The sequence below is a fragment of the Euleptes europaea genome, chromosome 6 (assembly GCF_029931775.1).
Source record: "Euleptes europaea isolate rEulEur1 chromosome 6, rEulEur1.hap1, whole genome shotgun sequence".
NCBI lineage: Eukaryota > Metazoa > Chordata > Lepidosauria > Squamata > Sphaerodactylidae > Euleptes > Euleptes europaea.
Window position 1 is genome coordinate 12,283,050 of NC_079317.1, and position 12,682 is coordinate 12,295,731.

Consider the following 12,682-nt stretch of genomic DNA (forward strand, 5'->3'; position numbering starts at 1 on the left):
GGTAGATTGGCTATTTGGTGACCATTGTTTGGGGCCGGCGCAATTGTGAGCTATGATCTAGTATCAGAGGAGCATGCATATTATTCAGGTCGCGCGGTGTAGTGGTTAAGAGCGGTGGTTTGGAGCGGTAGACTCTGATCTGGAGAACCGAGTTTGATTCCCCATTCTTCCACATGAGTGGTGGAGGCTAATCTGGTGAACTGGATTTATTTCCCCACTCCTACACCTATGAAGCCAGCTGGGTGACCTTGGGCTAGTCACACTCTCTCAACCTCACCTACCGCACAAGGTGTCTGTTGTGGGGAGGGGAAGGGAAGGCGATTGTAAGCTGGTTTGATTCTTCCTTAAGTGGTAGAGAAAGTCGGCATATAAAAAACCAACTCTTCTTCTTTTCTTCTCTCTGCTGTGGAACATAGTCAGGATGCTGCTGCAGTGGTCTTGTTCGTGGGCTTCCTAGAGGCTCCTGGTTGGCCACTGTGTGAGACAGGATGCTGGACTTGATGGGCCTTGGTCTGATCCAGCATAGCTTTTCTTATATTCTTATGAAGGATGGCTCAGAGTGAGTTTTCTGACTTGTTTTTTTCCTGACTCATGGTCTTCTCAGGATGTTCTCAAGAAATGAAACACGTACAAACAAGCACACAGACATGTATGGGTGGCTTTAGCCAAAGCAGTTTATTGCGGAGGAGGGCACATGAAGAGTTTCCCGAGTCTCTGGCACTGGGGATTGTTATCTGGAGTTGAAGTCTGTGAGTCATCTTTCAGATTGCATGTTAAAATGACATGCAGAAGCTTACAGGAAACAGCCAATTCAACCAAACAGTGATTAACAAATATTCTTGATTGACTAGCATGCTGTTGAGCAAGAAATGCACCCAATGACGTGTTGTCCAGGTAATCTTTAAATCAAAACACCGTTCAGTTAATACACGGTTCAAAAGGTGAGAAGCTTCTCTCTCCACCTTATCGGTAATCACATAGGTGTGGTCTTCCAGGCAGTTTCTCGATGACTACCTTTACTTTCTACAGAAGTCTTCCAGGAAGCCCTGGAATAATCTCTCTCTCTCTCTCTGTAGAGCAAGCGTGGTGTAGTGGTTAAGAGTGGTGGTTTGGAGCAGTGGACTCTAATCTGGAGAACAGGGTTTGATTCTCCACTCCTCTACATGAGTGGCGGTCGCTAATCTGGTGAACTGGGTTGGTTTCCCCACTTTTACACATGAAGCCAGCTGGGTGACCTTGGGCTAGTCACAGCTCTCTTAGAGCTCTCTCAGCCCCACCTGCCTCATAGGGTATCTGTTGTGGGGAGGGGAAGGGAAGGTGATTGTAAACTGGTTTGAGCTTGTAAAAGCCAGAGTGACAGCCAAAGGCTGGGTTTCTGCTTGAAACCCATTTGGTTGGAAATGCCGAATGCAGGCATGGTCCTATGGCTGGATTGCCCAAAGGCATGTACGTAAATGCAGACGTTCTGCACTGACTCTATGCCCTGTGCCCTGTTGTTGGCCCTCCAGAGGAACTGGTTGGCCACTGTGTGAGACAGGATGCTGGACTCGATGGACCACTGGTCTGCTCCTGCAGGGCTCTTCTTATGGTCTTGTGTTTCACATGCAGAGGCAGTATGCCTCTGGGCTAGGAGGCAACATCAGGGGAAGGCCTTGGCCTCTAGGTCCTCTTGTTGGCCCTCCAGAGGACCTGGTTGGCCCCTGTGTGAGACAGGATCCTGGACTAGATGGACCACTGGTCTTATCCAGGCAGGGCTCTTCTTACATTCTTATGATTGCAGCGACAGAGGCTTGCTTAGGAGGACACATGATGCTTCCTCTTGTGAAGCTGCCTTAGCTGTAGCTCATTGGCTAAAATATTAAGCGACCCCGTCCTTAGCACAGTATTACTGATGCTTCTTACTGATGCAGGAAGCCTTGAATAACAGGGAGGGGACACTAGCACACGTGGATCCAATGTCAAAACCTTTATTGTCATAAACAACATCTGCCGAGAACGTCATTGTGCAGTTTTACTCAATAAAGTTCACCTGTTCCTGTTTACAGTAACATTCACAAATCCTCATTGCTTGCTGCAAAAACGTGGCCACATAGTCAATTGTGGCCACATCCTGGGTGGACATAAGAAAGGCTACCTTACGCTCAACGGGTTGCCACTCCCTACTAGCAAACGATGGGTTGATAAATTTAAGGCGGATTATCTGATCAAGGTGACAGTGCAAAAGAACAGCGTTTTGATTTCTCAGGCGAGTTCTGGTGTTGTCACATGTTTCAGTTAAAACTGTGAAACGAATCACGTGGAGATAGAATCAGAATCATAGAGTTGGAAGGGCCCTCCAGGGTCATCTAGTCTAACCCCCTGCACAATGCAGGAAATTCACAATTATCTCCCCCACACACATACACACCGACCCCTACTCCATGCTCAGAAGATGGCCAAGATTCCCTCCCTGTCATGATCTGAACCAGGTCATAGAATCAGCATTGCTGACAGATGGCCATCTAGCCTCTGCTTCAAAACCTCCAGGGAAGGAGCACTTACCATCTCCCAAGGAAGCCTGTTCCACTGAGGAACTGCTCTAACTGTTAGAAAATTCTTCCTAATGTCTAGACGGAAACGCTTTGATTTAATTTCAACCCGCTGGTTCTGGTCCGACCTTCTAGGGCAACAGAAAACAACTCGTCACCCTCTCCTATATGCAAGCCCTTCAAGTACTTGAAGATGGTTTGTTGGCTTCTGATATCCTTGTAGAAATGTTAGGGCGCTGCGCGTTGGCTGTTCCTTGACCTGTCAACAGCTCCAGCGCTGGCCGTATCCTGTCCTTTTATGATTCCTCTTCCCCTCCCCTCTGGTCTTGCCAGTTTCCTGCAGCCAGAGCCCTTCCCGGTGCTTCTGTGCTCTCCACAACCGCCTCACCAGCTGTGTCATATCCTCTTACGAGCCCTCGAGAGGGCTGAGAGCCAAGCCAAGGAGGCGCATCCATTTTCTTCCAGCCGCAGCCTAATCTATGTAATCTGGCAGCCTCGTCCACATGTGATCGTAGGAAGGAAGCTCTTCCCTAGCGACTACGAGGAGCTCAAGGAATACAGCTCTTTCTATGGCCGGATTCTCTCAGTTGTGGTTTTGTCTCGTTTGTGGTTAAGAGGCCCTGCATATGCGAGATTGTGCCTTGCCAGGTTTCTGGTGAACGGCAATAAAACATGTTCTCTTTGCTTCCAAGCTAGCGTGGAAATAGGTTCTGTTTGATGTTTTGAGGCGTGTGTCCCTAAATCAGGGATGAGGGAGGGACACAGAATCCTATGCACCCTCTCTTTGGTGGAGTAGTTTAATCATTTAGCAGGTCCTTTTGTAATGCTTTTAAGCAAATTCTCTAGCTGACCTTTAACACTGTGGCAGTTGTAAATGGTCCTGGGGTTATTTATATGTTGTTCTGTGAGCAGGTTATGGTAAAACAGGGAAGCTCTTCTGTTACAATGGAAACTCCCAATAAATCCCAGAAGCAAAGAAACCCTTTGACTTCGGTCTTCCCTATGTGTGTGTCTGTGTCTCTGTTTGTGTGTGTGGGGCATCAAGTCACAGCTGATTTATGGTGACACCGTAGGGCAGGGGTGGGGAACCTTTTTTCCGCCAAGGGCCATTTGGATATTTATAACATCATTCGCGGGCCATACAAAATTATCAACTTAAAAATTAGCCAACCAAGCCCCAAGCAGGCAGCTGCCCCAGATGACCCCCCCTTGTACGAGCAAGCAGGCAGGCATCCAACCAGTGGCGCACTCGCCCACCTGGCGGCACAGGATGGTCTGTTGCACCAGCCGGGTGCCCACAGACCATCCGCCTTTAATAGAGGCTATTCCGCCTCGAAGAGAGGCTATTCCTGTTGGCGGGAGGGGGCGGATTGCCATTCTTTGATCCTTCTGAGCGAGAGATCTGCCAGGACCCACCAAGTGCCAGACCAAATGATTTTGCGGGCCTGAAACGGCCCCTGGGCCTGATGTTCCCCACCCCTGCCGTAGGGTTTTCAAGTCAAGAGATGTCCGTATGCCCAAATCAAGCTCTCTTGTTCTGCAGCGTTTGGGATTTATCTTTAAACCAATGGAGTCAGACATGAGGAGCCGCCATTACTGCCTCCAGATCCACCCCTTCTTTCCTGGTTTTTCAAATATTGATGGTGGAAAGTGCCGTCAAGTCACAGTCGACTTATGGCGACCCCCACAGGGTTTTCAAGGCAAGAGACGTTGGGAGGTGGGTCACCATTGCCTGCCTCCGCGCGGGCTGAGAGAGTTCTGAGAGAACCGTGACTGGCCTAAGGTCACCCAGCAGGTTTCATGTGGACGAGTGGGGAATCGAACTGGGTTCTCCAGATTAGAGTTCGCCGCTCTTAACCACTGCACCGCGATGGCTCTCTTGGGCCTCCCTAGGACCCTCTTTTACTCCGGTGCTTGGATCTCTAGCAAGGCAGGGTCCCAGTTGGGAGCACCTTTGTGCCAGGATTCTGGGAAATAACAGGGATCCCACATTCCCCATAATCTCTGCTGCAGACCAGAGTAGAGGTTGACCAAATTCTCTTTGGTTTGTGGCAAGGTAATCCCTGCTGGTCACGTCATGAGACGACAAGAGTCACTGGAAAAGACAGTCATGCTAGGAAAAGTTGAGGGCAGCAGGAAAAGAGAAAGACCCAACAAGAGATGGATTGACTCAATAAAGGAAGCCACAACCTTCAATTTGCAAGATCTGAGCAAGGCTGTCAAAGTTAGGACATTTTGGAGGACTTTCATTCATAGGGTCACCATGAGTCGGAAGTGACTTGACGGCACTTAACACACACACACACAATCCCTGCTGTAGCTGTGGAAGGGGTTGAAGAGTAGGAAGCAGTTGCTCCAGAGCCTCTATGCAGTGGCTTGTTGGGAGGGACATGGTTTTCCCCAGCCTAGGAATGACGTGTGAGAAGCAAGGTCTCACTGGAAAGTCCCCTCTCTAAGAACATGAGAAGAGCCCTGTTAGATCAGACCAGTGGTCCATCTAGTCCAGCATCCCATTTCACAGAGTGGCCACCCAGTTGCCCTGGAGAGCCAGCAAACAGGGCAGAGAGGCTGAGGCCTTCCCTTGATTCTGACTCCTAGCACTGGGCTTCAGAGCTTCTCAATATGCAGGTTCCCTTTACTCACTATGGCTAGTAGGCATTGAACATAAAAACATAAGAAAAGCCATGCTGGATCAGACCAAGGCCCATCAAGTCCAGCAGTTTGTTCTCACGGTGGCCAACTGGGTGCCTCTAGGAAGCCCACAAACAAGATTACTGCAGCAGCAGCTTCCTGCCTGTGTTCCACAGCACCTCATATGAAGAAGAATAATTGTTTTTTTTATATGCTGACTTTCTCTACCACTTAAGGCAGAATCAAACTGGCTTACAATCGCCTTCCCTTCTCTTCCCCATAACAGACACCCAGTAAGGTAGGTGAGGCTGAGAGAACTGTAACTTGCCCAAGGTCACCCAGCTGGCTTCATGTGGAGGAGTGGGGAAACCAATCCAGTTCACCAGATTAGCCTCCGCCGCTCATGTGGAGTAGCGGGGAATCAAACCCAGTCTCCAGATCAGACTCCACCGCTCCAAACCACTGGTCTTAACCACTACACCACACTGGCTCTCTATAATAGGCATGCTCCTCTGATACTGTAGAGAATAGGTTTGCATCATGACTAGTATTCCTTTTGACTAATAGCCATGGATAGCCCTCTCCTCCATGAACATGTCCACTCCCCTCTCAAAGCCTTCCAGATTGACAGCCATCACCATATTCTGGGGCAGGGAGTTCCACAACTTGATGGGCCTATCATCCATAAATTTCTGCATGTCAGATTGGGTGTATGCAAATGCTAGCACACTGTTTGCAAATCCATTTAACATCTGAAAATAGAGGGGACCAAAAAGGCATCAGTAGCCTATCTCATTTTAAAACAAGCCTGCAGTTCTCAGCAGTGTAGCATTTGCCGTTCATGTCTCTGAATTAAGCACACTTCAGTTTATTGCGCGTGCATCCTGTAAAATTGTGAGCGGTATGTAATTTCTCTCTCTCTTATTTTTAAAGGAAAACGTCAGATTCATCATCTGGGAAACCAGCTCCAACTTAACCAGCATTGCCTTGATACTGCCTTTAACTTTTTCAAGATGGCGGTGAGCAAGCACTTGACGCGGGGGCGGAAGATGACACACGTAATAGCCGCATGCCTGTACTTGGTGTGCAGGACTGAAGGAACTCCACGTATCCTTTCACTTTTGGACAAGGCCGTTTAAAAACGTCTTGGACGCCATGTCCCTCTGACCTCTTATCTTTCTCGGAACCCTTTGGTGCTATTTTTAGTACGAGTCCCATTTTTGTACGGTTTAATGTCTAGTCTAACCATTTTATTGTCTCTTGTTAAGAAAGTACCAGGGAACCTTTTGGGCAACCGTAAATTAGACAGCAAAATTGGTGGAAATTGAGATCTAATCTTTTGTGGAATTTAGTCCCCTAACCTGCTCGGGTATCAGTTAAGGAAGGACATTGGGAGACAGCCGGTCTCCTCCATTAGTACATGTCATGTTTGATTATTCATCATGAAAACCAACTCACGGGTTCTGTACAATGAATAGTTATTGTTACGAGCAATTACACTGCCTTGTTTTATTAGCTATGCATGCCAAGGGCGCAAATCAATCTTTCTGTCTGTATCTCTTCTATGGGTGATGGAACCGGGTTGATAGTTACGAAGTATAAAATGTAACCCCAACAAATACTCTTTAAATTGTGAGAATGAGGTGTGTTTTATTTGGAGTGCGGCCTCTGGGCCTTGGCTTTTGCTACTGTTTGCTGAAATCTTCTTGCCCTTCCAGCTGAGTTCAACTAATTTTTTTGGTACCCCCTAGTCCCCATGAAGGAGCTAGAAAAGTTTCTTAAGAGTAAGGATGTGTCACTGGCAACCACGGCCAAGTTAATTCATTCCGTGTGTGTGTTAAGTGCTGTCAAGTCGCTTCCGACTCATGGTGAATCTATGAATCAGTGTCCTCCAAAACGTCCTATCCTTAACAGCCTTGCTCAGATCTTGCAAATTGAGGGCTGAGGCTTCCTTTATAGAGTCAATTCATGCTATAGTATTTCCTATTACTATTTATGGGTGTGAAAGCTGGACAGTGAAGAAAGTTGACAGGAAGAAAGTAGATTCCTTTGAAATGTGGTGTTAGAGGAGAGTGTTATGGACACCCTGAACTGCCAAAAAGACAAATAAGTGAGTTCTAGATCAAATCAATCCTGAACTGACCCTAGAAGCTCAAATGACTAAACTGAGGCTGTCGTACTTTGGTCACATTATGAGAAGACAAGAGTCACTGGAAAATACAAGAACGCTAGGAAAAGTTGAGGAAGACCCAACAGGAGATGGATTGACTAAATCCAGGAAGCTATGGCCCTCAGTTTGCAAGACCTGAGCAAGGCTGTTAAAGATAGGACGTTTTGGAGGACGTTGATTCATAGGGTCGGCATGAGTTGGAAGTGACTGGACAGCACTTAACGCACACACAGTCTCCTACCTTAATTACATGCTCCTGCTGTTCCTTTCTTGCGTACCACATACTGATGGGCCCTTCCTTATGCTATGCGATGGTTGCTTTTATTATTACATCATCTGTGCGCAGAGCACATCCAGCTGTTGCGCAAGACACTGGCTGCATGGTGGCTTCACAACAGACATCTGCTTGCCTGTGATGGGCACGCGCTTCTTGCAGTGTTCATGCACCCCTTCCTCCCTTTGTGTACGTAACATGATGAACACCTTCAGTTAAGCTCCCAACTCACTGTCATGTGTTGAGTGCAGATGCCTGAGACAACTGGAGTTTTATTCCGTGCGAACTAGGACTGTCTACCAGGATTAAGCTGTGGTTGAGGGTCCTAGAGAAGAGCAAGAGTCAAGTAGTACCTTAAAGACTAACAAAATTTCTGGCAGGGTATAAGCTTTTGTGAGCCACAGCTCACTTCTTCAGATGCAGCTAGAATGTGATTCCATTCTGTAGCTGTATCTGAAGAAGTGAGCTGCGGCTCACGAAAGCTGATACCCTGCCAGAAATGTTGTTACTCTTTAAGGTGCTACTGGACTCTTGCTCTTTTCTACTGCTAGTGACAGACTAATATGGCTACCCATCATGATCTATCTCCATTGAGAGTCCTACAGTGCATTCCTGAGAGGAATGCCTGCGCTGGTCATAGGAGGCAGCGCGGCTGTGCTGCCTCCAAAGGAGGTTTTGGCCCTGCCAAAACCTCCTCTCAGCGTTAAAAATCCGTGCAACACTTCATAGGGTTGCACGGGAGATACTCCACATAAAAGGTGTCATAACTCGCCAAAATAAAAAAGGGGGATTCCCAGCCCAAAAGGGCTTTGGAGGCCGCCTAAAGGTGGCTCCTCCCCCAGCCTGGTGCCAGAATGCCCCGGGAACACCTCCCGGGACGCCGGTGTGAGCTTTGATGGTGATGGGATGCCGGCAGAAGGCCCCGTTGGCACTGCCATGGCAGTGCCTAGTGACCGGCATCCGGGCCTTCCCGCCAGCGTTTGGGCCACTTGCACTGGTGTAAGTAGCCCAGACGCCGGCACGGGCCCCCCAAATGCTGGCACCATGCCTTCCTGGCCTTTTGTGCAGAATACTTATGTAGAAAACCATGATTTAAATCTAGTCTTACTGACTAGTGATTTAAATTGTGATTTAAATCATGATTTAAATCGATTTGATTTAAATCATATCCACCCTGGTTTGTAGTTGCAGCTTTGAAGGCAAGCGCGAGCCACAGTTGCCAGTTTGGATATCATAGCAAACTATGGTTTGCACTATACCACAGACTGTAAAGTTGCATGTGAGAAGGGAGGGGAAAGAAGGGAAATGTCTGTGTTTGTGGCTTGTTTTTTGACTGTCTGAACCAGGCTGTCTCATCAGAAGCTGCCTGGAGAAGTTCAGACTTCACAGAGTAAACGTTTCTGTCTGTCAAGGTTACGGAAAGCGATGTGTGGAAAATCATGATAAATAACCCCAAAGGATTGAAAGCAAGGGAACAGCAAAAAAAACCCCCCAAAGTTCAAAACATACGGATTGCTGTGACGGCATATCTGGTATTTTCAACGACAGAATTCCCTGTCACATCTGAAAGTTTGCAGCCTGAATATTTGAAGCGAGCCACTTTCCAAGTTTTGCCTAATCGGTCACTGATGGAAATATATGTGTTTTTTAAAAAGGAAATGCCTTGTAAATGACATGTGACCGAATCTGCAAATTAGCCGCAGCCGCTCCGGTTCTTCATAATTCTGTTGGGGGACACCCAGTGCTAAGCAAGAAGCCCGTCTGTGCTCGTGGAAGCTTGCTGGTACAGGGCTGCAGTGATATGCCGGCAAGGAAACCTTTAACAGGAAAACGGTTCAGTGATTTTAAAGCTTTTGTAATGCAAAACGATGCAGATATTATCTAACTAGTTTGGGAAGGGGGTAGTATCCCAGGGATATTATGGGACCATATTAGTTTAAAAAAAATTGTTTCATCAGTCTAAATGGCTTCAGCTTTCCCCTTGCAGTTACCTTGACATCCAGCCCCCAGGAGATAGTAGAATGTATAAGAGGCCATCTGGCTGTGTGATCTATGTGGGTCCATTACATAAGCTCTGGCAGTAACTAGAGTGGATAACTAATTTTGCTTGCGCTCGAGAATCTGGCTGCTTTAGAGTGGTTTCCTTTCAGCAGAGGTTCGCTTAAATTCCCTGCCTGCCTCTTTGCCAGCTTTCTTACGTGGCCCTTGTTCTTGTAAACAAGAACCTTTAGATTTGAACAGGAAATCTCAAGGGTGAATTCTAGTTTTTATCTGTTTCTTCCATAAATATTTAGGGCGTGCTCAGTCCCCTCCTGCGTTAGCTCCGCGCACAGGGGAGCAGATCTGCAAAGCGATCTCCCTGCTCCCTCTCTTTTCTCCCTCTCTCATAATACTAGAATGCAGGGGTCATCTGCTGAAGCTGGAGGGTGAGAGATTCAAAACAGATAAAAGGAAGTATTTCTTCACACAACACAGTTAAATTGTGGAACTCCCTGCCCCAGGATGTGGTGATGGCTGCTAACTTGGAAGGCTTTAAGAGGGGAGTGGACGTGGAAGAGAGGGGTATTTATGGCTACTAGTAAAAATGGATACTCGTCATGATGCACACCTCCTATTTCCAGGATCAGAGGAGCATGCCTATTATATTTGGTGCTGTGGAACACAGGCAGGACAATGCTGCTGCAGCAGTCTTGCTTGTTGGCTTCCTGGAGGCACCTGATTGGCCACTGTGTGAACAGACTGCAGGACTTGATGGACCTTGGTCTGATCCAGCATGGCCTTTCTTATGTTCATTTACACCTTCTGCATCTTTTGGATGAATTACATGCAGGAACCTGTCCTGTAACCTTGGCAGGAAAGTGTTTTGATCCTGCTGCTGTAACATTAGGAAAGGGCATGAAAGTCTGCGCGGTTTAAAATTTCCAAAGTAAATAGAGACTGGAACAACTGGTTATTCTGCTATAAGGCCCCAAATTAGGGAGGGCTGTTTGAAGTTGCATGTTTCATCAATTTGCGCCCCCCCCCCCTTTAATTTGCAGCTTGGAAAGGCAACAAGCCTCAATTGTGTTTAATCTAAATGTTTGAGGGTGGGGGGAAAGCTTTTCCACCCTTTTACATATATATGGCTGGACAGAAACAAAGACCTGTTCAGTGGCTGCTCCCGTTCCTGGGAGACAGGGCTCTGTGGAAAAAATGAATGCCGTTTTTGACCAGTTTAACTGGTTACACTGTTATATGTAGCTGATCTCAAACATTGCTCAATAAAACAATATTTGGCTTTGATAGTATTTGCCAGGTGGAATACTTAATGTTTATTTTTAATAAATGGGAATTGAATGGAAAGTGCATACGGGGGTTATTGTGAGAAAGCCGGTTTTTGTACAAAGCGGTCTCTGTGGATTTTTCCAGTTTTATCATCCCTCTATTTTCCCATGCTGGGTGAAACAATGGGGTGACATTTGTTTCGTTATTCCCCTGAGCCGTTGGAGTTGTGTATGGAAGTGCTAACCTAGGGCTTAGATACCTTTTACAATTAAAGAGCCAAACTGCATCAAAATTCAGAGCAAGAGACAAATGCAGAGCCTGTATAGGAAAGCCTATTTGCATAACTGAAACTATATAATTTAACATTACTGATAATTGACACGTTGATTGTGTGTTATGTGCTGTTAAGGTGCTTCTGACTTACGGCAACCCTGTGAATTAATTACCTCCAAAACGTCCTGTCATTAACAGCCTTGCTCAGGTCTTGTAGACTGAAGGCCGTGGCTGCCATTATTGAGTCAATCCATCTCCCATTGGGCCTTTCTCTTTTCCTACCACCTTCAACTTTTCCTAGCATTATTGCCTTCTCCAGTGAGTCTTGTCTTCTCATGGTGTGACAAAGGTTCGATAGCCACAGTTTAGTCATTTTAGCTTCTAGGGAGAGTTCAGGCTTGATTTCACCGAGAAGGCTTGTTGATTAATAACCCATGCGGCTCAAACACTTTCTGCTGCAAGTCCTTTATTTGGAAGTGATGCGCACGAGGTCTCACGATAAGACCTAAATATGCACAGGAGCACCCTTGGTATTATTATCCATAAACCTGGTTGCTTCATTACCACAAATTCCAAATCAATGCCATTTTGCATGGGGGGGCAGTCAAGGAGTGGTCAGTGGTGACATGGGGTGTCTCAGTACTGTGGTGGTTGTATAAACTATGCAAATTCACAAAACTTGCACATTTCCATGTATTTTGTATAACTTACTCGGGGGTTGGTAGTTACGAAGGGGATACTGAAGTCCAGCCTAACTGCTTGAACACAGTGTTTAGGCTCTCTATTCTGAAGAACAACTGTCCTATGGGGAGTGGTTAAGACTCTTAGGGCTGTTTAGCTTGGAAAGAAGGTGGCTAAGGGGAGACATGATAGAGGTCTATAAAATTATGCATGGTTTGGAGAGAGTGGACAGGGAGACGTTTCTCTCCCTCTCCCATAATACTAGAACGCGGGGTCATCTGCTGAAGCTGGATGGTGAGAGATTCAAAACAGATAAAAGGAAGTATTTCTTCACACAACGCATAGTTAAATTGTGGAACTCCCTGCCCCAGGATGTGGTTATGGCTGCCAATTTGGAGGGCTTTAAGAAGGGAGTGGACATATTCATGGAGAAAAAGGGTATTCATGGTTACTAGTTAAAATGGATGATAGTCATGATGCATACCTATTCTCTCCAGGATCAGAGGAGCATGCCTATTCTATTAGGTGCTGTGGAACACAGGCAGGATGGTGCTGCTACAGTCGTCTTGTTTGTGGCTTCCTAGAGACACCTGGTTGGCCACTGTGTGAATGGACGGCTGGAGTGAATAGACCTTGGTCTGATCCAGCAGGGCTTTCCTTATGTTCTTATATTCTTAATTCTGGGACTTCAGAGGAGATTGTTCACCCTTTTCCCTCACAATCTGGTTCCTTTTTTAAAAAAAAGCCAAGGCTAAAATTGGCCATTAATTGACTGTCAAAGAGAATTTTCCCCTCCTAACTTCCTCACTGGGTCTGAGTTTGTTCAGGAGGAAGGTGGTCTTGTAATTATTTCAAATTAAA

At 46.7% G+C, this 12,682-nt stretch overlaps 1 protein-coding gene across 1 annotated transcript in view; it reads left to right on the forward strand.

Moving 5' to 3' along the window:
- BRF1 (BRF1 RNA polymerase III transcription initiation factor subunit) overlaps nucleotides 1–12,682 on the forward strand; it is a 237,084-nt gene that overhangs the window by 46,999 nt on the left and 177,403 nt on the right. Inside the window, exon 3 of the mRNA XM_056851232.1 lies at nucleotides 6,093–6,266. Coding sequence (XP_056707210.1) covers nucleotides 6,093–6,266 — 174 coding nt within the window. The remainder of the gene's footprint in view (nucleotides 1–6,092; nucleotides 6,267–12,682) is intronic.